The 27,240-nt window shown below is 40.6% G+C and overlaps 1 protein-coding gene across 6 annotated transcripts in view; it reads right to left on the bottom strand.

The window, feature by feature from the left end:
* The window catches only part of DPP6 (dipeptidyl peptidase like 6), a 490,996-nt gene that overhangs the window by 122,194 nt on the left and 341,562 nt on the right, over positions 1-27,240 (bottom strand). For all 6 annotated transcript variants that reach the window (XM_020779739.3, XM_020779741.3, XM_078378511.1 and 3 more), the window contains exon 3: positions 24,496-24,594. In XM_020779739.3, the coding sequence (XP_020635398.2) occupies positions 24,496-24,594 (99 nt within the window). The remainder of the gene's footprint in view (positions 1-24,495; positions 24,595-27,240) is intronic.

Raw genomic sequence — 27,240 nt, 5'->3', positions numbered from 1 at the left:
AAGAGGAATGTTCTATGTAAAGCTGGACTGCTCTGAAACAAATACTAGCATTGGTATCACCTGAAAAAAATTTAATCACATTCCTTTACATCCTACCAGAATACATTTTCCATGCCACTTTGTGAATTAGTAATTAAAACATGTCATCTAGGTGGCTGAAGTATGATAAATTCCTTCCTTCCTTCCTTCCTTCCTTCCTTCCTTCCTTCCTTCCTGTTCTTGTCACAGCCCTATGTAAAACCATGATTTTTATTCCAGTTTAGAGGGATCTCACAACTACTAATTTGGATTCAGGGTTCAGAGTTCTCTAAGAAGTCATGGAGAAAAAAATCTATGCATTTTTCACTCACCAACCACACTTATCAGTATAACAGAATGGTTGGATGTGTCAAGAGGTTAATTAATCCTCATTACCGACTAAAATGATGTAAAAAAACCACTGAAGGGCTTGAGATAAAGATGCAAATAACAGGCTTCTTACTGTAATTTAATTTAGGTGAATCCATATAAACCACCAAACATACTGCCCTAATTTAAGAATCACAAAATAGAAATGAATCACATTTCTGTTCTCATGATCACCTGATAGCTTCATGGCTGAGTGAAAGATGTGAATTAGGGTTTCCCTAGGCTAAATTAAAAATTAAACAAGTAAAATAAGGGTAGATATGTATTAAATTTTCATTTGAGAAACTTTCTATCTAATAAAAATAGAACAGGAGCTATACCCAGTCTTCCTTCTTAAAAAGCTGGCACTGAATCCAAGAGCTAAAAATTAAAAATATGTTCTTTGAATAGAGCAAGTGAAACCTTCATTCACTTAATTAGAGAATTTATATTCCATGAGAGATATTCTGTGCTACAGTATGAATCAACACAGTGTAATGGTAAGGCTGTTTGTCTAGAATAGAAGAAAAATGAGTTCATATCGCCTTGAAGCTCATTGGACTGTCTTTAGGCAACGCTCAACCTATCTGCCCTGTGCAGGTCAAGAGAGAATAAAAATAAAGAGGAGGACTAGATACTCTTCATTGAGTTTCTTGGTAGAAAGGTGGTATATAAATACAACAAGGTAAGGTAAAGGTAAAGGTTTCCCTTGACATTTAGTCCAGTTGTGGGCACGGTGCTGATCCCCGTCTCCAAGCCGTAGAGCCAGCGTTTATCCAAAGACAGTTTCCGTGGTCACGTGGCCAGCGCGACTAGACACGGAACGCCGTTACCTTCCCACCGTGGTGGTACCTATTTATCTACTCGTATTTCACATGCTTTTGAATTGCTAGGTTGGCAGGAATAAATACAACAAACAATTGTATAAAGTATATACTTTTAAAAATGAATGAATAAAATCCAACTCAGATTACAGTAGGACGCTCCGCCCTACCCATGGGGTCAGTATCCACTGATTCACTTATCTGCTGGCTGAAAATACTAAATAAAAAGCCCAGAAATAGCTATTTATATGTTTTTCTAAGGGGTGCTAACCAGAACTGGCCACTACAGGGAGCCAGAGACCATGCCTGGCATTTGATATGATTGCATTTTTCAGCATCCATGGTGGTGATGGGGACTCGGAACTCATCCCCCATTGATACCACGGTTCCACTGTATTATAATTCTTCATCTATGTCCACATGAGCACCACTTTTTCACCTGGGTCCCATCAGAAGTAAGTATTGTTTGCCCGGTTAGCATGTCTGATACTTCCTTCAGTTCCTTGGAAGAAAGGCAGGCTACAATCACAATAAACAAATAAATACATAATGGCCTAAACGTTTACCAGTGAATAAAACTGGAAACTGGGATCCCCCAAGCCAGCATGTCGCAGGCTGACTCTGGGACTCTGGGAGATGTAGTCCAAAGCAGTTAATATCACAGTAGTATGACACTGAGCTTCTTTCAGGCTGTCCTTCCTCCATCAGTGCCTCATTTATTTTAACAGGAAAAGAATTTGCATAATTGCATCCATAGCATTGAGACACTTGGATGTGTTGCTAATTTGGTCTGTTATCAACAGGTAAAAGCCAGACTTGACTACTTTACAACTGCTCCTGAGACCCCTTTCCCATTCTCATCTGTCATCAGTATTCTTAGCACGTTGCATAAATTAAAATAAAATACAATAGTGCATTGTTAAACTCTGTGTGTACCGATGGAGAATCTACATGCATTTATTCCCAGAAAACGTGCAATAAGTGTAGTGAAGGACTAAGGAAATATCCGCACTATGGATCAAACAGGTTTTATAGCCAATCCTTTTTGCCAGAAACAAAACTGTAATTTTACAAGATGCAGCAAGACAGCTCTTTAGAACTGCTAGCCCTTCGCCGGTTTCCCATAATTTTTAGCAAAAGCTCAGAAGTTAAAGTAGCATTAAAATGATACTTTGTTTTGAAGATGAGAACCAAAAACGTAAAATAAAACGAGGCTGTGTGAATCCACATGACGTTGACTTTTATGATCCAAATCAAGGGATGTTTGAAAGGATATGAAATTGCTCACCTGAAATACTGTCCCCCCAAGGATATAAGAACAAGTCTTTGAAGAGCAATCATGCAACACAGTTATATTTGAGAAGATGCGTCAATACTTATTACAAAGTGAACAAATTAATGATCTTCTATGAATTTCATTGTCTTGTAGAGGGTCAGATCCTACACCCTTTTAAAAAGAAGAAAAGCAAAGGAAGTAAACCCACATTGATTCGCTGGGGCGGCAGATCTTGTTGCTACAAGTCAATATGCATCAAAATTTAATGGGTCAAAATTTAATGGGTCAAGATGTAATGAACAGCAAATTGGCTTGCTTTAAAAAAAAGCAGAAATTGATTGGCTTGGTGACCCCAAACAAAACACAATAAGGCTTCGCCAGTCCCCAAGTCCTGCAATCTTTGCCGTCCTAAAAATCAATGAGTAATAGGCCTCCGTTTGTGTTTTGAAACGTACAATTCATATTATAGCAGCTGTATTCATTTTAATAGGTTGTCCCTCAATCAAAGACAGAAAAATAACAGAGCATTCTTTGTAATGAATTCTGTCCAGTGAACTGATGGGACTTTCAGCCTGATTTATAGCAGGCATCAGAGCTGATAAAGGTCACCACTGAATCTCCCTTTTTTAAGAAAATGGTTCTCGTATTTACAGACAACCATTTTTTGGTAGAAATGGTACTAAAAAGACCCAGCTCTTAGGCAGAGTTGTTTATTCCAAGGAGGACGTCCTGAAGCCCCCTCTGACTTAACTGACTCAACTGGCTTTCTCACATCTGGTTTCTAGAGAAATACTTGATAAATACATAAAAGTTCAATTCCTGACTTGGCCGTCTAACTCACTAGGGGACCCTGGGTCAGTCCCACTTGATCATCCTGGTACCCCTCACATGGTAAGAAGCAGGGCAGGCAGAGGAGACTCGTATATTCTGTTTCGAATTCACTGGAAGAAAGCCAGGATATAAATGTCACAAATAAATAAATGGAAGGGGTGCAGAGAAGAGCAACAAAGATGATAAGGGGGCTGGAGGCTAAATCCTATGAAGAATGACTAAAAGAACTAGGTATGCTTAGCTTAACAAACAGAGAAGACTGAGGGGAGACAGGATAGCAGTTTCCTAAGATCTGAAGGGTTGCCATAGGGAAGAGGGCATATATTTATTCTCCATTGCACCTGAGGGTAGGACAAGAACCAATGGGTGGAATCTCGTCAAAGGGAGATCCAGCCTAGAAATGAGGAATTTCCTGATGGTGTGAACCATGAAGCAGTTGAACAGCTTGCCTCCTGATGTTGTGGGTGCCCCATCGCTGGAGGTTTTCGAGAAAAGATTGGAGAGCCGTCTGTCCAGGATGGTATGAGGTCTCCTACCTTGGGGGGGTTGGGCTAGAAGACCTCCAAGGTCCCTTCCAACCCTACAACAATTCCATGATTCTATGAAATAATATTAGATACTCCCAATGGCCGTGTTTCCATATGTTGGGTGTGCATGCATTCATCCATGTTCCACAGAACATGAAGAGGAAGCTTTAGGCCTAATGCCATCATCCTTTATCACTGAAAAAAAGTTCCAGTCCGTGCTTTGATGCTGTGCAAATCTGAGGAGGGTGACACGAACAGGCTTTAAGCCCACAAATCAGCTGAAATGTGACACATTTTGATTAAACCAGCATTTTATTGCAATTTCTCTGAGCACAGTCAGGTTCTGCAATCAAACGGGGCTACGTCCAAGGGGGGAAAAAAGACACCAGACTGCCGTCAGGATGTCCAAACGGTCTCTTCTATGCCATTGTATGTTCCTTAGGTGACTCATGCCTTGCCCTCTCTCTCCACAGCAGATTATTTGGCACATTATAAGCACTTGGCTAAGAGGTCGGCGCAGGTGGCAACTTTCTGAGGTTTTTTAGCTAGTTTACAGATTAAAAACAAATAAACCATTTGCCTGTCAGTCCTTACAGTCTCATATGGAATATAAACAGCGAAGGAAATCGTGGTAATTCCAGATAGAAAGGCACTTTGGAAAGATGGGAAAGTAGCCAGTGACAGGTGGATGAGGACAACAAATGATGCTGGCAAATAATAGCTGGGAAAGGCCTGTGCCGAGCTACTGATTCTTCCCACTGACAGATGTTGGCAGAATGAAGGAGCCAGCATTAAATCCTGGCTGGGTTGGGACCCAAGAAAGTAAAAGCTGAAATCATCCCAAACACAAATGGGGTTGATGTCTGCTGCAGAAAAGGCAAAATATGCATTTTACTTGATACTAAATACAGACATCCATAAATACATGTAAAGGTAAAGGTAAAGGTTCCCCTTGCCAATTTTTGTCCAATCGTGTTCGACTCTAGAGGGCGGTGCTCATCCCCGTTTCCAAGCCATAGAGCCAGCGTTTGTCCGAAGACAATCTTTCCGTGGTCACATGGCCAGTGTGATTTAGACACGGAACGCTGTTTACCTTCCCACCGAGATGGTCCCTATTTATCTACTCGCATTGGCATGCTTTCGAACCGCTAGGTTGGCGGGAGCTGGGACAAGCGACGGGCGCTCACTCCGTCGCGTGGATTCGATCTTACGACTGCTTGGTCTTCTGACCCTGCAGCACAGGCTTCTGCGGTTTAGCCCACAGCGCCACCACGTCTGTACAGATAAATAAATAAAACAAAACTGAACCAAACAGATGAGGAGGAAGATTATGATTAATATATAGCATTTGTCGCCACAAGTTATCCTACTTTGGGCACATCATGAGAAGACAGGATTCTCTGGAAAAGACAATAATGCTGAGAAATACTGAAGGCAGCAGGAAAAGAGGAAGAGTGACATGGATTAACTCCTTAAAGGAAGGCACAGGGTTGAGTTTGCAAAAGCTGAGCAGGACCGTAGAGGACAGAAGATTTTGGAGATTGCTCATTCATGGGGTTGCCATAAGACAAGGGTGACTTGAGGACACATAACAATGTCACCACATGGTGAAATACAACCAAGCAAGTCTCTGCCCCAAAGACATTACAACTTAACATTAGACACAAAGGGAAAGAGGAAAGAATGTGCCAAGCTTGGAAAATCACACTGCTTATAGTTGTTTCCACCTACTAGAAAAGTGGAGGCAATTATTAGCAGGAAAGCAATTATTAGCAGGAAAGTAATATATGGTTGGTTTCCGTCAAACACGACTTGACTCTTTATAGGCTAAGTAACAGAAAAGATGGGAAAAGCTTACTTTTTGTGGACTTCAGCTCCTAGCCATGCTCGCTATTCTAGGGAACAGGGATGTGGAAAAGGCTTCATAGAAATGGTGGGTTCCAGAAGAGATCTCTAAGTACTGTACGTATGTAAGGTGATACCATACATGCAGTCTGGGAGGGAGTCACAAACATAGGAGATGCACAGACTTTGGTGGGATACAAGTGACAGAAAATTAAAAAAAGAATCTAATGAGAAAGAAAGGATAGTTCAAGATAGAGGAGCACGACAGTGGAGTTACGAATCTCACACTGAGTTATGAATTTCTTGCATTCACAAACTAAAGAATAAAAAAGAGAGAATTCCTCTATCTTATTTATAAGAAAGGAGATTTTATTCTGCTGCAGGGCATGTCTATTGCAAAATTCTTTCTCTGCAGAAGCTTGCCCTCTGGCAAGGTCGCCCAGCACAAAAATAGCTAGAATTTCTAAGGGAGAGCTCCAAGGATCATAACCTCCACCATTTCCCCTTTTCTTCCAACATGCCAGAATACTTTGGTTTTCTCTTTCAAAAATATGATGATGGGTTTTCCAAAGGGATAGGTCTTCTTCATCTGTTCTAGAGTCTGGAGAACAGAGTCTAACATGTACAGTTTCTGCACCTGATGACTACCATCTGCTTGAAAGCTTGCCTGGGAAAGCGGCTTCTCACCTTTGTGATGGAACAGTGATGCTGAGGACAGGTGATTATACGTACAGGAAAGCAGGATCCTGAAACTTGGCATTTTGTACTGGGAATTTTCACAGGACCTGCTTGCTAAATCATAATGCCGCAGTTGTAGATATGAAAATTCCATTTTCCATCCAGAGCTGAGAAGTCACTTATTACAGACAATGAGTTATCTTGTTTGCAACTGAATTACATAAATTACACCATTGCTGTCCTCTAAGGAGAGACAATTTCATTCCTTCACAATATAACTATCACATTTGTATTACTTTTATAACTTTGCAAGTGAGGCTGTACTGAATGGTGGAGGAGGAATATCACACAGTTCATGTGCTGGCTTCTACTGTCACCTTTCATTCTCTCGTGGGTGCTGAAGAGACAAGGAGTTGGACAGGGTGAGAACATTTCTGTCTCACAGGCCAGTGATTTTATTATTTGGATTTTTAAAATACCTATGCTTGTTCCATTTGAGAAAAGCAAAGAATCATTCTTAAAAAGCTCTCCAAATAGGCAGCTATTTTACTTTGTAGTCTGCTGGAGAACAAACAACAAAGAGTCCTGTGATTCCTTAAAGACTTATAATATTTATTTGACATAAGGTTTCATGGACAGCATCACATTTCTTAAGATGATGACTGGAGTCCATAATGGTTTTCCTGCTTTTGCTGCTTCTTAAAAATTGCTAGTATGGTAAAGGTAAAAGCTCCACTTGACATTTAGTCCAGTCGTGTCCGACTCTAGGGTGGGGTGCTCATCCCCATTTCCAAGCCGTAGAACCAGCGTTTGTCCGAAGACCGTTTCCGTGGTCCCGTGGCCAGCGTGACTAGACACGGAACACCATGACCTTCCCACCGAGGTGGTACCTATTTATCTACTCGCATTTACATGCTTTCAAACTGCTAGGTTGGCAGGAGCTGGGACAAGTGACGGGCGCTCACTCTGTCGCGTGGATTCGATCTTACGACTGCTGGTCTTCTGACCTCACAGCACAGAAGCTTCTGCGGTTTAACCCACAGCACCACCATATCCCCGCTAGTCTGATAGCAACCAGATAATGAGGTGGGTCTTTATAACATAACTATAGTTTATTACTCTACAGTGAATGCTACTTTAGCTGTATGTTTCCAAGATCTACATACCCCTGCATATGTACCACTTGATGCAGGAGTCCAGCACCAGCCCTACCATTGGGCAAATAGGGCAGCTGCCCCCTGTTGGGGAGCACTGAGATTGTTATGTTGCCATGACTGCATGTTGGCCCCTACTGCTCCACTCCCTGTTCCGCATTTCCTAGCATCTTCCAGAAGTTGTCCGGGTTTTTCTAACAACATTTGGCTTTAAGGGGATCCTTGAAGCCAAGGTCCAACTATATTGCTTGCAGGTGTTGTTGTTTTTTTTTCCTTTTTGCTACCTCTTTTTAAGGATTCCACCCAGTCAGGGATTATAGGAAATGATGCTTTAAAGTTACAGCTTGATCTATTTTGATTTTATTTTCCAAATATTATTTTTAAAATATTAGTTCCATTCTTCCTGGGGTTGTTTTTTTTACACAACTCTAAATTTTATTAATAGTCCACATTTCTGTAAGAGTTCATAAAAAGAAAAAAGCCATTTCACTTTTCACTTTCTCACAGGAAATACTGCTTATAGCTCATAACACTCACCTGAACTTTGCAAATAATTTCTCAGTCTCCTTTTATAACATGTCAATTTCAGCAAAAGGACAATGTTCTAGATGCAGTTAAGCTAGTCATTTATGCCAGGAGAGTGTTTTCTCCCTGGTTCCCCGCTATAGCTACCTTGGCAGCAAGAAGTAGACTTGAAACCAGTTCAACATCTGGTTTATTAACAAGCCTTTCAATAGAACCCAACAAAATTACTTTAGGATCCAACTGGTTTATTTATAAGCTAACATGTAATTAACTAACTCAATCAGTTTCCCAAGAGAAACCTATTTTCAAATGTACCAAAACACATGTAATGTTCCTGCATGTATAAATTAGCTCCCCAATGCTTAACCAACAGTGGGTTTTTTTCACATACTGTATATATTCCTACTTTATGAGGCCCATGGTAACACGGCAAGAGTATTTTACAAAACTTCTCTCTCAAGCTCATTAGTGACTGGCTACATGAGTGACATTTAGATGGTTTGTTATTACTGTACATTACTGCTCTGACTGGGTCTTTAGTACTACTTGTGTTTACCATATGTCAAAGGAGTATTTGTTCCTTTTAAATATTTGCACACTTATTGTTTTAGCTTTAATATCACCTTTCAATGATCTCAGCTGTCTCTTTATACTCACTGCTCTTAGCTTTAAACATTGTCTTTTAATGATGTAAACTACCATTGTATGCTCATTGTTTTCAGTTATAAATATTGTCTTTCAATGATGTAATCCGCTTTGGGTCCTTTTGAAGGAGGAAGGCAGGGCAAAAATATTTTAACTTAATAAATCAATAAAAAAATAGTTCCTGTTTAATCCAAAAGTAATGACGTCATGGTTGAGACATTAAATCTAATATGTTTTTTCAAAGCTTTGCTCTTCATGTTTTGTGAACATCTTACAGACTGCCTACCTCTTACAATGTTGTATCGCAGAACTCATTCTGCAAGTTTGAAAACACACACTCCTTATTTAGTTTTCCCATGGCAAAAGAGGCCATTCAAAGTGTATGATTCAGCTTTCATTTAGAGTAGCTTTTACCTTGAAATAATTATTTTATTGTTTTACTTGTGCTAAAACAATAAAACCATTTCTTCAACCCTCTAAAACCATCCAGTTCATTTATATTTTAGAGAACTAAGGCTGCTTATTCAAGTCTTGCTTAAAAGAGGACTCCTTTCACAGAAGGAAATTATCCTTCCTTTCGTTTTTGCTGAGGTCTCAATAGACTGCGCTCATAAACAGCAACAGCTGTATTTCTTTTTGCTCATCTATATTGCTGTTCAGGTTGTCAAGGCGATGGTTGACTACATCTGTGCCCACCTGTCATTTCTCGCTGCATAGCACAATCGTTAGGTTGATTATCACTCAGTTATGATCATTTTCAGGCAGATCAACCACCCATCATGTGAAATGCCACCTCTTCAAATTCATGTTGGGCTCAGTCAATTCTATGTCCTATCATCTTGACAGTTTGTACTGAAAAGGAATATTCATTATTGTGAAATGTTTTTTTGTTAAGTCAAGCTGCTATAAATACACTCCCCCCCCCGTCTGCTACAACCTTTTTCTTCGACCTGAACATTTGCAGTCCAATTCCCCTATTCCCTTTAAGCCTTTAGAACAGTGGTTCCCAACTTTGGGTCTCCAGATGTTCTTGGATTACCACTCCCAAAGATCTTGGCCAGGACAATTGGTGGTAAAGGATTCTCAGCGTTTTAGTCCAAGAACATCTGGAGACTCAAGGTTGGGTGCCATTGCTTTAGAAGATATCCCTTCCAGCCACTTCATGGTTATGATGCCCATACTGCAAATGGTAACTCTTATTCTTTGTCGTTCTACTCACTCACTGGAATATGATGTGTAAACAGCTATGGGGGAGGCCTATCAATTGAAGATTCACACACACAAAAAGCAAATTAGGCGCAAGTTGGCAGAAGAATCAGTCTTTGGGTCAAACTGGACATTTTAAAAAGTGGACTGTCTGTTAGGGATGAGGACTCAAGTTGCGGGACATGGTGTCAAGTTGGACTTAAGTCACACTGGTGACTCGACTCGAGTTTTTTTTCCTTCTTCCAATGACTCAGACACAGATCACAAATTGGATTTTGGGGGGAAAATTGTTTTTAAAAGGGAGTCAGACTTGGGGTTTGGGACTTGGGACTTGGTATCAAAGACTCGGACTTGGGACTTGAACCAAAGACTCTGACTTGGACCAAAGACTCTGACTTGGGACTTGGACCAAAGACTCTGACTTGGACCAAAGTCTCTGACTTGGGACTTGAACCAAAGACTCTGACTTGGACCAAAGACTCTGACTTGGGACTTGAACCAAAGACTCTGACTTGGACCAAAGTCTCTGACTTGGGACTTGGACCAAAGACTCTGACTTGGGACTTGAACCAAAGACTCTGACTTGGACCAAAGACTCTGACTTGGGACTTGAACCAAAGACTCTGACTTGGACCAAAGTCTCTGACTTGGGACTTGAACCAAAGACTCTGACTTGGACCAAAGACTCTGACTTGGGACTTGGACCAAAGTCTCTGACTTGGGACTTGAACCAAAGACTCTGACTTGGACCAAAGACTCTGACTTGGGACTTGAACCAAAGACTCTGACTTGGACCAAAGTCTCTGACTTGGGACTTGGACCAAAGTCTCTGACTTGGGACTTGAACCAAAGACTCTGACTTGGACCAAAGACTCTGACTTGGGACTTGAACCAAAGACTCTGACTTGGACCAAAGTCTCTGACTTGGGACTTGAACCAAAGACTCTGACTTGGACCAAAGACTCTGACTTGGGACTTGAACCAAAGACTCTGACTTGGACCAAAGTCTCTGACTTGGGACTTGAACCAAAGACTCTGACTTGGACCAAAGACTCTGACTTGGGACTTGAACCAAAGACTCTGACTTGGACCAAAGTCTCTGACTTGGGACTTGGACCAAAGTCTCTGACTTGGGACTTGGACCAAAGACTCTGACTTGGACCAAAGACTCTGACTTGGGACTTCGACCAAAGACTTGGACTTGGGACTTGGACCAAAGACTCTGACTTGGGCCTCAGACCCAAAGACTTGCCAACATCCCTCCTGTCTGTCTCCTACAATTTGCATATTCCTCCTGACAACAGGATTATTTTATAGATTCATGCCTCCACAATGAGACTTGCAAATTCTGCCAGAGCTTATCCTTTGATTACCAATAACAAAATGAAACATGCCATAGGGCAAGATACAGAGGTGAGAAAAAGCACAGGCTAGGACATATGACTCTCTTAAGGGAACACCCCTTTCAATTACGCGCTAAGCATGTCACCTAGTTTGACTCCAACCAAAAGCAAGCAGCAGATAGGATTGTAAAACACTTCCCAAGCTACTTCATTTCAGGCTCCAGCTTGCAATCAACAGACTGAAGGAACATAAAGAAGTAATAGTGTGGCTCATTGTATAGGTCAAAAACGAATTTGGGCTGCCACTTAGCTCAAGCAATATTATATTAAATGCATGTTAACTCAGAAGTAGCTCTTGATTGTGTGCATTGTGTTTATGCCCAGGAAAGAAGATTTAGGAATGCTTTATATAATTGCAAAAGCTTGCAGAGACACCACCTTAGCTTTATAAATGTATATATACTAGTGCAACAAATGTTACACTTATACAAAGACCTGGTTGGATAGGCCTTGGCTGGAAATAAGAATAAGTGACATTAACAAATTAATATTTGAGGGGATGAGAAATGTACGGTGGTTTGACTAATTCACTTTGGTTCATGTAATGGTTATGTTCCCATTGGGATAATGAAGAGTTTGAAATAAGAGTTTTCAGTTTTAGAATGCACATGGATCACGACAAACCCCCTGCCTCTTCAAAGGTGATGCTTGTCATGATGATGCCACCAGCAGAAGAGACTGTAAATTGTTATGGAGTTCCTGCTCTGATCTTAGGGCTCACTAAACTCAAATGCAACCGGCCTCATTGCACCTGAGTCAGGCATGCCCCGGGATTGAAGCAAGAACTCTTCAATTGCCAGCCATCTCCCCTGGTTGGTAATGTCATCACCTTTATGCAGGTGTAATTTACCCAATAGGATTTTTGCCATTGAATTTATCCCTGTGAGTGGCTGAAAAACACTGACTCATAGTCATAACCCAGAGTTTGTCAACTTCTGATTCCTCTCTCTGCCTCCACAATGTTAAAAGTTCTTTGGCTACTATCCTGCTGGGGAGTTCTCATTGTCCAACTAGACACACAACCTGCCAAAATACTGAAACTGCTTGTATAACATCAGTTGTGCATGCTGAAATTCCTCTTTTATTTATTTATTATTTTAGGGATAAAATAAAAGCAATCATGGATTAATTTGTTTTAAATTATGTTGATTTGTTTGTTAACTTAAAATGATTAATTTGGCATTCCAAAATGTATTCATACACTTATTTAAATTCATGGCCCACAATGAACAGGAGGAACATTTAGAAATGTATTATAAACATATCAAGTGGGAATATATCAAATATATGCCAAAAAGTATCCGTTAAATAAAATCAAACACAGTGAACATTTACACAGTACAAGTCATGGTGAAATATGACAATAATGGATTTATAGGACTTTAAAAAGGTTATTTCAATATTTACATCCCACATAGTTCCTTTGTGCTCAGAAACAAACACTTAGCAGTCTGCACAGCATAGTCAGTAGACATGTAACTTCTTGTTTGTCTTTATCTTTGCGCTCATTCTTACATGCAAGAATAGAAATCAGAGAGCAAGGTATTTTGTGGCCTTCTAAATAATAGAATTCTTTTTTGTGCAAATGAAACAAAATTGTGCAAGTAATTTAAGTTGCTGAAATGTCAATGGCTTGCTAGCTTTTCACATGGCCTTTTAAGGATTAGAAGTATCCAAGGGCCACATCTTTTTAAACAGTCAGCTTATTCTGTGACAGCTGTTATGAGTGTGTCTACATTGCTTCTCAAAGAGAAAGCCACTGATTACTAAATTATGTGCAGAATGTCTCATCTTGATGAGAAAAATAGTACTCTTCCTTTTCTTTTTGGCACTAAGATTCTTTTAGCACTCTTCTTCAGCTTTACTCTAATATGTGATATTAACCACAATGTGCTCGTGGTCTTGTCTTGGCAGAGAGAATACAGCTTCTCCCTCTCCTGCTTCCAATTAAGTAATCTATTTGATTATTGGCCATCTGGTGATGTCCATGTGTACATTCATTTGTTCAGTTGCTTGAAACATGCATTTACAATAAACAGATTGTTGGTTTCACAGAACTCTATGAGTCATTCTCCAGTTTTGTTTCTGACCATTTTCCCAGCGATCTTTGGTTCTGCTTTATTTCCTACTCTTGCATTCCAGTCAGCTATGATTATAACCATGTCTTATTTTGGTGTGTAATCAAATTCCTCCTGGTCGACATACTGACAAACCCCAGCAGAGAAGCTGGAAAGTTTCCCTGGAAAAACTGGCAGGCAGGCAACAAGAGCTTTCAGCGGTTTCATCTTCCCTGCATCCCAGAGTACTTGCAAGGTCATTGCTTATAATATGCAGTTTGCCTGCTACGCAGGTCCAGACAACTTTGCAGTCCGTATCATGTATTTCCTGCTAGCGCTCATCTCATAAAGCCATAGTGTAAGCTCTTGGCTCCCATAATCAGATGCTTTGTCCAGCTGCTTCTTGAGCAGATGTTTATTTCCACATGTTATTGCTTCAATTCTGATTCTTCCTTCTTTGCACGGAGACAGGCAACACCGTGCTCCCTCCATCCTCATTTCTCCCATAAACAGAGATGATGGAAGATCAATTTCATCTGCTTAGCCCAGCGCGGTTGGCCTCAGACTATGCCTGTCCCTTTCTTAATAACATCCATGTTCCTTGCTGGAGGAAATCTGAATGCAGCTCTATCTCAGCCAATCATTACAGTAATGAGTCCGTTCAAATTAATTTGAATGCAATTATGGTAGGTGCTTAAAAAGCAGGGGCCTATCATAAAGCAGGAGTGATAGTGTACATAATATGTGTTCTATACCCAGTGCCTAAATATTCCAAGGTGTTTTTGTTTTCTTAAAGAACAATGACAGTAGTACTGAAAGGTCTTAACTGCAGACTTGCACTCTGGAAATGTAACAGAGTGGGGGAGGGAGGGGGAAAACCCATTAATAGTATGAAGGAAAAGACATGGAGAACCAAGCACAGGGAGGACAAGGTCAAGCAGGGACACAGATTTAAACAGATTGAGGTGTTGTTGTTTTTTCTCTTCTTCTCTACAGGAAAGAGAGTGAATGTCCAAAGGGAGAAACTCTGTATGGCACGGCAGAGGCAGAGAAAAACCATGAATATGAGAGAAAGAGAGATGAGGGGAGTTTAGTGTGCTATTAAGTTGCCCGGCAGTTTGGATCTCTATACAGCAGGGGTGGGCAATTAATTTCTATAGGGGGGGGGGCACATGAAAAATCTGAACTGTGTATGGGGGCCAAACCAACTTTACTTAAAAATAAAATGAAACAGTGATGTTATGATTGTTTTTATTTTAAACTTGTTAATCTTCACAAATACTAAAGAGGATGTGTTTTTTGGCGGTATGTTAAAGATAAGCAACTGATCAACTTTAGACAAAAAGCTATAAAAGGTTTTGGTGTTCAAAACTGTCCGCGGGCCGGACAGGAGCGGCTCGCGGGCCATATGTGGCCCTTGGGCCGCCCTTTGCCCAGGTCTGCTGTACAGGGATGTAATGTGTTAAAGATTCACGTATGTCAAATTGAAGAATGGTAGAAAGAAATATGGAATATAGCAATAAATGATAAATTAATTTGCAATTTAAAGATTAAGAAAGGAGAGTTGAAAAAGAATAATTTTTATGAAATATGGGGCAAATTTTTGGAATATGTGCTAATAAGGGGGAAAGGGAAAGCTCCAAATCAAGAATCTATGCAGTTTTGGAGAAGAGAACAATAGAAGAAGAAGAAGAAGAAGAAGAAGAAGAAGAAGAAGAAGAAGAAGAAGAAGAAGAAGAAGAAGAAGAAGAAGAAGAAGAAGAAGAAGAAGAAGAAGAAGAAGAAGAAGAAGAAGAAGAAGAAGAAGAAGAAGAAGAAGAAGAAGAAGAAGAAGAAGAAGAAGAAGAAGAAGAAGAGTATGGCAATAGGTCCCGTACATGGTGGTGGGGAACACAGTTATTGTATTTGAGTTTATATGTTTTACGTATATGTTTCTGTTTTTGTTACAGTTATAGAAAATTTTAAAAAAAATTTAAAAAAAGATTCACGTATGTGTATGAGAAACAAGTGATTGAGAGTTGTGTACTGTCTCTCAAAGAGTGAATAATGGCTGGGAGAAGAAGAGAGGAAGTACCCGTCACTCATCCCAGCTCCCGCCAACCTAGCAGTTCAAAAGCATGTAAAAAATGTGAGTAGATAAATAGGTACCACCGTGGTGGGAAGGTAATGGCGTTCCGTGTCTAGTCGTGCTGGCCGCATGACCACGGAAACTGTCTACGGACAAACGCTGGCTCTACGGTTTGGAGATGGAGATGAACACCGTGCCCTAGAGTCGGGCATGACTGGACTAAAGGTCAAGGGGAACCTTTACCTTTACCGTACTGATAAAGCCATGCCTTAAATAGTTCACCTCGCAAGCCCTATCAGAATCAATATAAATTTGTTCCAGCTTGAAGGCACACAACCAAGTAACTCATAGGGAAAGCAACCATGGTATGGAAAATTGTTTCTCCCTTGTCATGGTCTCTGCACAGGAGGGTAAAGGAAGTGAAAAGCGAGAGAGCACATATTCCCCCCTCTCTTCCTTTCATATTTGACAAGCATGAATAGTGGGCAGAGTAGCTGCAACTAGAGCATTCTCACTCTCCCTGTGTTCACTCCAAAGGACTGCAAGCATCTGCATAGGACTCGAGTAACAGCGAGATGGGGGTTGAAGCCTTTAGATGGAACATGTGGAGTGAAAGACAGGCTACATATGAGTAAAGTACACAGAAACCTTTTATACTTAAAGATTGGCTCCAGAGTCTTATTTTCTAAAGCGCTAGGCTTTGGTGAGGGTGGATACCAAGAACAATTGGGTGGAAGGGGACTTCTACAGCTAATTGTAACCTTAAGGAGCTGGCCTTCCACTGTGTATAGTGTTTAACTGGAACTTAAGTAAGTTCCCAGAACTCTCAGCAAAATCTGCTTGCTGGAAGGGCTTTGGGAGCAAGGGAGGACCAGATCCAGAGACTCACACCCTTGTTTGCGTGAAGCAGCAGCCACAGATCAAACCCAGCCCAGCCCACATCTCATCAAATCCCCTCAAACTGAAAATAAAATAGTTCCCACTAGTTCAACTCAACTATTCCCACGTTTTTGAATGGCTGTCAATGATTTGATGTAGTAAAAGGATGGCATCGCTGTACTCTAAAGGTATACTTTTGAAACATAAGGAAGTTGGCACAGGTATTGTCTCCTGTTACCAAATTTGGCCTGTTCCTCCCTCTTCTTCCAACCATCAGAAGTCACTCATGCATTCCGTTCTCTCTTTGTCTTCTCTTTCTAATGACTCTGCTAGCAATTGACAAAATACAACTTCAAACGCACCCTCATCAGTCACTGCATGCAGCTGACCTTTCAAAGCTGATCTTCACTCCACCCTCCCTGCCCTTCAGCTGGACTCTGCTCGCTCCAGATGATTTATGTCATGGTTATATTTAAACAAGGAGGCCAATGTTTTTCAGTCCAATCACTTGAGGAAATACAGGTGACTTACGTCTAATTAATGGGCTGTCTAGGTTGTGTAGTGTTACTGTTGCCAGAGAATGTCTTGCCCATGCAAGACATCCACATTACTTTCACTAAATCTCTGGTACCAAGATGTGATCTTTTGTTGTTGTTGTTGCTAAGTCATGTCTGACTCTTCGTGACCCCATGGACCAGAGCACGCCAGGCCCTCCTGTCGTCTACTGCCTCCCAGAGTAGGGTCAAAGTCATGTTGGTTGCTTGGATGACCCTGTCTAACCATCTCATCCTCTGTCGTCCCCTCCTCTTCTTGCCTTCACACTTCCCCAACATCAAGGTCTTTTCCAAGGAGTCTACTCATGAGATGTGATCTTTTAGTCTCCCACATGTTTCACTGCAGAATCCATGGTAGTTTATTGAAGGCATTGTCAGTACCATTAGGAAGTCTATTACCTTGAATTCCATGGCAGAATAACCATGGGCTATAAATGAATGAACTAACTAACCGAAGCAAACAAGTATTTTCCAACTGATGGTATTGGGAACTGATTGACTGACACATCAAGTCTATACTTCATCTTTGGAATGTATCAGCTGAAATCTTTTATTAATGACTCCCAACTAGGATCAATGGAACTCATGGAGAAGTTGATTCACCAAATCCCCACTGATTCCAGTTATTTATTTATTTGTTTGCTTATTCAGTCAATTTATTTGTTTCTATCCTGGCTTTCTTCCAAAAGCAGACCTAATAAACAATGCCCCTTTTAAAAAAGGAAAAGGAAGAAAATAAAACTTATCTGTTGGCCTCTTCAATTTAGGCTATTTTTATCAACTGTTTGAAAATTTGAAGGTATTAGTGCTTTTTTTCCAAAGGCTCTTAAGTATTAGGCAGGGTAATCCATAAATAATTCATGTCTCACCCATGTGTATGAGTTTCATTTGAAAAGATTCAGGGGCTTTATCAGTAAAATGCAATAAATCTGAAACATACCCTGTCAATCTCAGGACACTGTTACATAAGGGAATGCAAAATAAATCATCTTATTTATTACGAAAGAACAAGTGAACTATTCAAACCTTCCTCGCTTACAAAGATATACACACCATATAAAATAAAAATAATTCTTGCTCCTGACTCAATTAATTAAGAATCAAATACACCCTTCTATTCACATATACTTTCTTAATGTGAAATAGAACATTGTTTCATACTTCTAGGATTGGAAAATAAATTCATGCTAACTGAATTCATATACTTTGTGGTCTGCAGAACTGTTAGCAATGGTGTGCAGAACTCTTTTGCTTTCACATTATCAGAGAGGAAACGTGAGCCATGAATTCCCTCCTTTTTTTTCCTTCACAAATCATATGAAGCTTAGCTGGTCTGGGAGATTTTCAGAACTTGACTCTGATTTCATAGAGGGGAGGATGGGATTTGTGTCAGTGATTTAGGTATCTTGCTCCAGAGACAGAGGTTGGGAGTTTGATTCTCCACTGTGTCTCCTTGACAGGAGATGGATTCAATGATCCACAAGGTCCCTTCCAGTTCTGAGGACCTAAGAGGATGATGATGATCATTTCCATACTCAGCAAATGCTTGTGCTGTGTTCCTCAGTGCCAAGAAAGCTACCTTTGGATAAATGCAGGCTACAAGTATCTCCTAGTGTGTTTTCAGGATGAAGACATATATATTCCAAAGGGAATGAAAACAGTCTGAAATGTTTGCTCCAGGTTTTAATCTGAACTTTACAGAAGTATCCAAGGTGCTGAGTTCTACCCCCAGAATAGGTTTAGTATCTTGGATACCCCCTTTAAATAGTGAACAAAAACCTAGAGCGGATGCCGTGTCCCCACAAAACTAGAATCGCCTACCTCTCCCATTTATGTCCATCTAGCACACACAACATCCTATTCTGATTGGCCATCAGCCACAACCAGAACCTCTTCAAGTGGAGATGTGAGGGACGCAGTCTGCACCTTTCACAAGCTAAGTCAGTGCTCTCCCACTGCGATACTGAACAATTTGGAAAGGTCAATATTTCTGACTACAGCCCCCCAGTCTCCCATTTGTTCACGCTAGCTGGGGGATTCTTAAAACCGTAGTCCTAAAATCCTGACTTTTCCACAGTGAATGATGGTCCTATCCTGTACACTGCCTTCAGGGTATTCCTCCCCCCACTTCAAATGTTGAGAACTAACTCGCAGAGAGTGAGAACGCACAGCTGAGATCTCTTGTCCATTAAGTTCTGTATTGATCTATAAAAGACTCTCCAGAGTTCTCGCATAATTTCATTAGTCAGCAATACACCAAAAGGAACTTGTACAGCTTGCAGTCTGGAGTGCTTTGTTTAGAGACCAGAGACCCAAAATGAAAAGTTCCACCAACCCTGAACATGACACCATCTAGCCTTCATTGTTATGGCCTCTGGTTAATAGATTATCCCCAAGGCTTCCGCAACTGGGCCAGAAAAGCAATTATTATTACAGTAAAAGTAGTTTGTAGCTATTTGTACTTTATGACTGAACTAGAGATGAACAGACGTTGAAATAACAGCAGCAGCAACAACAACGACAATGGTATTAACATAATGGTGTGCTTCCCTTTTTATCTACAGCAATGGACAAAAAGGAAGCATTAAACATTTAAATCAGGAAATAATTTGTTAAGTTGCATTACATTCTCCCTCCCAGGTACAAGAAGTGATGTCTTTTCCCCCACAGGTACCTGCCTATGTTCTGACACAAAAGTCAAATGCCTGTTTTCAGAGGTTCACTGTCTTCCAAGATTCGTCATAGGGTCCCCAGTTAGACTTTCTGTTCTGGAATATTTCCTGTCCCAGGTAACTTGCCTGGTACTGACCCTTATGACTTCTCTTAGTACTAACCTATCAACAAATTAATATCAAGGCCTTTTAAAACAACAGTAGCAGGTCCAGTGGTAATGCACTTGTATCCTTGTTGTTTCAACTTCATCTTGATAGTTTGTTTTATTCTTATCATTTATTTATTTTTGTAATCCGAAACAGGGCACCAAAGAGTTTTAACCAAAGGAAATGGCACATAAATTCAAAGAAATAACTAAATTTTACAATGACCAAAGGCCAGCAGTGGATTCTGGGGAAGGCAATCCAAAAAGTAAGATTTGCAAGCTATGCTAGCCATTTGGATGTCCAGCCTATAAGATCATACTCTAGTTATGCACCATACTATCTGTTGGAGTATATGTGAGTATCTTAAATTTCAGCATTATTTTCTTCCTTTTGTTTTAACCTTGTATGCTACTTTCTTGAGATGTTTAAATGTACACATTATTTCAGAATGTAGAGCCTATATGGCTATTTAAAAGACAGACTACAATTTAACTTCATGGAAGATATGATGCCCTTAAGGCAAGGGAGATTTGAAAAAGGTCACCCCATTTCAATTTATTTTCTTGGATTCTCAGAAAAAGCGTTTCAGTTCAAGGTCAACATATGTTTTCACTCCCCAGCACTGTTTTCTGTTAAATTCAATTCTTGTGTAATATAGGTTTTTCCCCACATAATCTGTAAAAAAGAAATCAAGACTCCTGAAGGATGGAAAGACAATATGTTGTAAGCTGAAGAGTGTGCTAGATTATGCCACAGCCTAGGAGACTAGCACACCATATTGTATTCCCAAATCATCTGCTGTCTTGCTCGTGACCTTAAGGATTCATCACTGTTTTGTTGTTTATCCAGCTGTAAAATGAGAGCAATGATAATATTTGCCTGCCCCACAGGGGTGATGGAAGAACTAATTAAGGCTGGTGAATTGTTCTGACGACCTCTGATGAAAAGGATGGCATTTTAATACTTTCCAGGGTCTTGTAATGCAGAACTCATATGTAAATCAGAAAGAGTGCTATGCTATCCCGCGGAGACCCTCCCAGCTTTTATGCTAAAAGTAACTGGAATCAGAATTTGACACATCACAATACAAAGCAGCAGCAAAAGGCCAAGCCATTCAGTTCAAACAGCCATTTGACATTTCTTTAATGGCTTTCTTAGTGACAGTTTGCTGTAGATGTTTTTCAATGCATGATCAACCTCCGGTCTTTTCAACCTGAAAAGTCAATGAGTGTCCTTCCAACTCACCTCAGTGGACACACTTCTCTGCTCTTTTTTTGAGAGCAAACCTGGGTCTCTTCTACCCTTTTCTTAATGAAAATCAGCGACTTGGGTTTATAATCAAGGACAAAGAAAGGGCAAGTGGTAAGTCAATATCTACTCCTGTTGGCTATATTTTTTGTCTTTAAACTACCCCACATGTTCCTTTTTTAATTTTCTAGGGAGAAAAAAACACAGGGGAATTATCTGTCTTATGCCCCCTACAACTGTTGTCAGGCTCAGATCAGAAAGTCAAGGCGCTTAAGACACAGGGGGAGCTGTCCAACCAAAGCATTGCTGAAAAAAAAAAAGGTTGGCAGAGATGTCACATTAACAACACATAACATCTAGCCACAAACTGAGTAGCACTATAGCTGCCTTTGTTCCTCTACATCTTCCTTGAGTGCCTCATTCTAGATCAGGTCCATGAGAACATGTGGCAAATCTGCCCCCCTTCCCCTGCCCCTTACTCAAGGCTCAGGGCTGTTTAATGCTGCCAAACAGGCACTGAAACTTTGATATACAGTTGGGTCTGCTCCTGAGGGTCCCAGGGATCCCCCTGAAAGGTCTGATGCTAGGACTAGGCCACCTGCATCAATCCACGATTCCCCCACCTGTCCACGGATGGTATCTTTCAGGGTAGTAGTATCAGGAAATTTCTTAATCCTTCTGTCACTCAAGAAGTGTAAGACCAAGGCTCTTTTAGTACCTGTTAAGGAGGGGATGGGGCATGGCAGTCATCTTTTCCCCCACGTAAAGTAGAGCAGGTTGAAGGGAAAGTTTGAGAAGGGCACCCCTTTTCTATTATGGCCTGTAAATTCCACAGTCTGAATTTCATATGTGTTTTTAAAAAATAGAAGAAAGAGTACACTGGAATCTATGTACCATGTATTGGGAGTACGTTTTACTGACTTCGGTTGAGCTTGCTTCAAAATAGACCTATATAGGATTAAACTATGAGCCTCCGATGCATGCAAAGAAAGTTCATGTACAAGGATCAAATGCAACCCGATTAGGGAAGTTCCACCAAATGAGTTAGGTTAATGACTGTGTATCTTGTTCATATTAAGCAAGGACTAACAATTGGTCTACGCCTAAAACTCTTTGCTGGTCTCTTTGGGAGCCACTATTACCAGTAAACTCTGCCTTGAACTGTCTGAAAAATGCCTGCTTAAAACCAGAGAAGGCGCTATAACAATTTCCAGCACTGCTGAATTCAACCGCTCCACCGCCCGAGTGACGTTCAGCAGCTCTTGGCTTAGAGAGGCAGCTTTCCCATTGTGTGCATTATTGCTTCTATCAGTGGTGGCAAGAAATGCGAGCATTCCCAACATGATGGATGCCCTTTAGAAGATAAGAACTGCTAAATGATACCACGCATGGTGTGTGTGTGTGTGTGTGTGTGTGTGTGTGTGTGTGTGTGTGTGTGTGTGTGTTTTAAAGTATCAGCATGCCTTCAGTAACCAAAGCCTCTGCTCCTACTCCACAGTTCTTGTTCTGAAGTTGTAATAGGACAGCTGTACACACACTTTCTTGATTATGAAATTTCATTGCTAAATTAATATTAAGCAAAAAAATACCATGCCGATTCTTTGTGTGAAGAGAATAAGCAGGTATAAAAAAACCCCTTAAAATATGGATTCTAAAGTGTTTGAGAATCCACTACATGTTATCTTTACCTGCTAATTGCTTCAGAGATTAAGAAACATGGGTTGATATGACAGGGCACTCATGCATTTTGTAGCACAGTATGCATCCCATGATATGAGTTGTATCATGAGAATTGGCCTTAGTTAAGCATTTGACCGGGAAAAAGCCACATACTGTATGTTGCATTAGGATGCTGTGTTTCTAATGTTCTGATGAATTAGTTTACTGAAGATCTTGGCCTTCCAATTAAGCAGAAAGCATGTAAGATTTAAACTGATTACTACTAAAGGGGAAATCAGAGCTGAGATTCTGGAATTTGTTCAAGTTAAGGGGCACTTCATATAGAAATATTATACCTTGGAAGCCAAACTGGTTCTTTCAATACCACTAACAGTTTCTTTGCTATTTTTATGGATGTAAAAAACCAGCACCATAGCAATTATCACAAGCTTGAGCCCATCTGGACAAAGTATATAAAACTGGGCATTATGGAAGGGTTCCAGAGCCTGTGATTCTTAACACAGGAAAATGCTCGGCAAAGATATTTATAATGTTTAAATGCAGCCTAAATCACATGCTGTGTATGTGTGTGCAGAAAGTGAGATATGTTGTTGCAACAGTCTTTTCCGTAACTATAAATTCTATGTACACTTATCAATTGAAATTGATGTACACTTGAAATTACACGAATCTATTAGAGAAGCAAGCAATCTTCCTGGAAACTCCCCAAAACGTTTCTTATAAAAACGTAGAGTTTTTAAAATTGAAGAAAGCCATTTTTGCAGAAATCACTCCTCCTACAAGTTACAAGGAAACCATTAGAGCCATTTTTTAAATGAATACTGCAAACAAAGAGGAGGAAAGGGGACATGCTTAGACCACTAGGACCCCCGTGGACCTCATGTTGCCCACCTCTGGTTTATTGTATAAGTATGTTAAGAGAGCCTCGATATTTTAAGAAAATTTTGAGCAAGAGAGAGAGTTGGCCTGGGATATGGCAAACCCGGTTTGGACTCTTGCTCATTGACTGGCCTCAATAAAACCATTGTTTTTCATCTTAATTTATCTTATGGGCATGTCTACTGAAGGAAGCCCTGGTAGATGGGTAAAAACAAGGGCCTTCTTTTTAATGGCACCACAATTATGGATTCACTTCTTGTAGAAGATCCGCCTGGCAGCAACATTGTACTCTTCCTCATGTCTGGTTAAAATGTCTTTATTTATCCTGGTATTTTAAATTTGTCTTTGCATTTTGTAGCTGATTTTCTTACACATCTCAATTTTGCCTAAGATTGGGATTGTATGACTTTTTTTTTTTTGCACTGAATATTTGACTACTACTTATACTTCCCAGAACTCCACTTTTAGATTTCAGAATCCCAAGAAGGGATTTTGGACAGAGGCATCCAACAAACAAATCAACTAACTAAACACCTACCGACACCGTTCAACCAACCAACGAGGTTCAATAACATGGCATTTTCTTGTGTTTATTGTTTTATCCTATACTGGAAGCCGCCTACAGTGGTCGAGTAGACCAGACAGGTGGGGTATAAATCAAATCAAACCAAACCAAACCAAATCAAATCAAATCAAATCAATCAATCAATCAATCAATCAATCAATCAATCAATCAATCAATCAATCAATCAATCAATCAATCAATCAATCAATTTTCAGTTAGAACAAACTTCAGACTCGGAAGGCACCTACTGATTGGTGTATCCAGAACTGTGCTAGACACACTAAAAATCTGACTCAGCAGAAACCAGCTTCGCTTGAGGAAAACTTGCTTAGGTGAAAATAAAATAAAATACAGTACGTGTTGGGTGGAGAGAGAGAGGGAGAGAGAACTTCAAACAGAAATGAGACAGGATGTTATTATGTTCCCATAGGCTTCCAAGACTCACCACTTATCCATTTAGCCTCTGGATCATGAACTTTGAAATCATCACTGAACAGATCTTCCACTGTAATCTTCTTCTTCTGGGACAGGCTATTATCTTCCACTATAAAAAAAACATGCAGAAGATGGGTAACTATCCATTATCCCTAATGTACAATTTTACCTTCCAATTCTGCAAATAAGGGAGGTTATTATTTTTCATTTTCATCTGACCCATACGTGTAGGAAGATGTGTATGAGACACGTGGCACATTCAGGGTTTGGAAATTATATTTTGTGGACTAAAATGCCCAGAATCTCTGAGACAGCATGGCCAAGAGGGAGATATAGTCCCAGAAAGTTATATTTTTAAGGCCCAGTCAGACTTTCTTTACCATATGAATGACCTGCCTTTTGCTTTTGTTTTGCTCTTGGGGAGAACCAAATCCTGAGAGAACAGTCTCTACAAAACAACAACGGTGGCTTTAATCTGCACAAATGTGGAAGTTCTGCTGTGCATCCAACAACACATGAGATTTTTGTAAGGGAGGATGGGAAACCCTTGTGAAAACATGAAAAAGCACAGTGCCGTGATCTATCCCCTCTTCACAAAGCTCCCTTGGGTGTAATCATCCATAAAACAGCAAAAAAAAAAAAACAAATGTCAACAAACCACCATATTCTAAAGTTGTCTTGCGTTCAGCGTCTCTGGGTGATCAACCAAGCCTTGCAATAGATTAGCAATTATTTGACCCTTCAAAATGCCAGCAAAAATTTTTTTCCATCTCTTTCCCTCAGTTCTATTACTGGAAAGAAATTTCTCACCAGGGCCTATGTGAGAGGTTGGATCAATGATATCCCAGCTAGGCAGAGTGAGAAAACCACCTCAGGCAGCAGATGCAGGGCCTAATCCCACCTTCTAAGCCATCTAGCGATTTCTCTATATGGGAGGATAGAGAGATGTGTTCAGCCAGCCTGCTTTATACTCCAGACTACACTGCTATCCTGTAATTGCTCATGTTTTGGACAGAGAACGTTTGCTGGTCCAATCCCCGTTAACTCCAGGTAGAACTGGTGTGTGTGTGTGGGGGGGGGAAGAATCCCATTTGGCATCCTAGGGAGCTGCTACAAATCTGTGTTGATAATATTGGACTGGATGTGAGTCGTTGTAAGACTTTCCTACGTTCCTCAACTGCTGTGAAAGTTCTGCCCAGTTTCCAGTGTTAGAAGTAAAATTTACCTGCTAATCCAGTTGGCTTCTGCATGTCGAATGGGAGAGATACCTTTTTGTCATTTGACTTAAGCAGCAAAGTATCTTGTGACAGTCCTGTTCTTGAATCTTAGGCTCACTTTAGACCAGTGATCCCCAGTCTTGGGTCTCCAGCTGTTCTTGGACTGCAACTCCCAGAAATCCTGGCCAACACAGCTAGCAAGAAGGCTTCTGTGAGTTTTAGTCCAAACATCTGGGGGACCCAAGGTTGGGAACCACTGATCTAGAGAATCTCTTTAGCACATTTCTGGAACAAGTGCTCCTTTAAGTGATGAGAGCCATCTGCTTAGCACAGCATGTCATTTTTCTTACCAGCATATCTTGCATTTAGCATGTAAACATGTAGGCATTTTGTGTGAGCATATTTTGTAACTGGTCACTGGTAAGCCAGGGTCTAATTTTCAGGGTTGATGGCTGAGGCATGTATCTCAGCAGAAATCCCACTGTGGATTGGAAAACAGCTTAATTACAGGGAATATTGCATTCCCTTTAATCTTTGATGCAACGGCTCCCTCACTTGCTTTTTTTAAACTTATGACCAAAGGATGGGCCTTGGAGTTCTAATGCACCAACAACAGGAACCATCACCTCCAGTACCAGATGAATCCCACAAGAATGAAGCCTCCCTATTCCTGAATTCAACAGTGGTTCAAAGTTTTTCAGGAAGATGGAGAGCATTTTGTAGGAAAAGATACAGTCAGTGCCAGCGGTTTCTTTGAAGTTTCTACAGCATGCTGATGAGGGGCCCATTCATTTTAAGCAGCAGCCGAGCAACAGATTGCATTTATGAATTAGGACATAATGAGTTATAAATATTAATAATCATTTTCATTATGGGCAAATGCCTGCTCTTGGTGCTTCCAGAAGCTTACGTTTTATTCTGTAATATGAGAGTATTACGCTTCTGCTCCCCCAGACACATATTTTTTTGATTAAAAATTGGTTAGCCACAGCAATGACAATTATTATTTTTATGGGGGCACGAACCAACTGTATATTTTGCATTCTTGTCTTTATTTCCAATGCATATGCATTCTCAAAACAAAAATGGCATGATGGATGAGTTCTAACAAACACTGACATTTGTCAAGGGCAGGTCTGGAGTGTGTGTGTGTGTGGGGGGGAAGGGAATCAATTAACACTTTGGCTATCAAGCCCTGTTTACGTGCCCAGAATCTCGAAGGGTCCAGAGGTTTCCATGCCAAGACAACAGGCAGAATGACAGCTTACACTCTGATTTCTCTGAGGCTGCTAGTTTGGCTGCCTCTGCTCCAGATTGCTTCTTGCACAGCTTCTTATGGTCTCCCCCCCCCCCCCCCCCGTGGCTACAATACCATTTTAGGCATCAGGCCAAAGAATTCACTACAGTCCTGATCTGAAAGTAAATGAGGTTTAGATATTGTTCACCACCTAAGGACAGCAGCTTTTCAGTGAGAGACACAGGGTTAAACTATTCCGAGGGCAAGATCCAGTTGTATAACTCTACGCTGGCAAAACCCA

This window comes from Pogona vitticeps, chromosome 6 (assembly GCF_051106095.1).
Source record: "Pogona vitticeps strain Pit_001003342236 chromosome 6, PviZW2.1, whole genome shotgun sequence".
Taxonomy (NCBI): domain Eukaryota; kingdom Metazoa; phylum Chordata; class Lepidosauria; order Squamata; family Agamidae; genus Pogona; species Pogona vitticeps.
The sequence above is the reverse complement of the archived record's forward strand: the minus strand, read 5'-3'. Positions and strand labels throughout refer to the sequence as shown.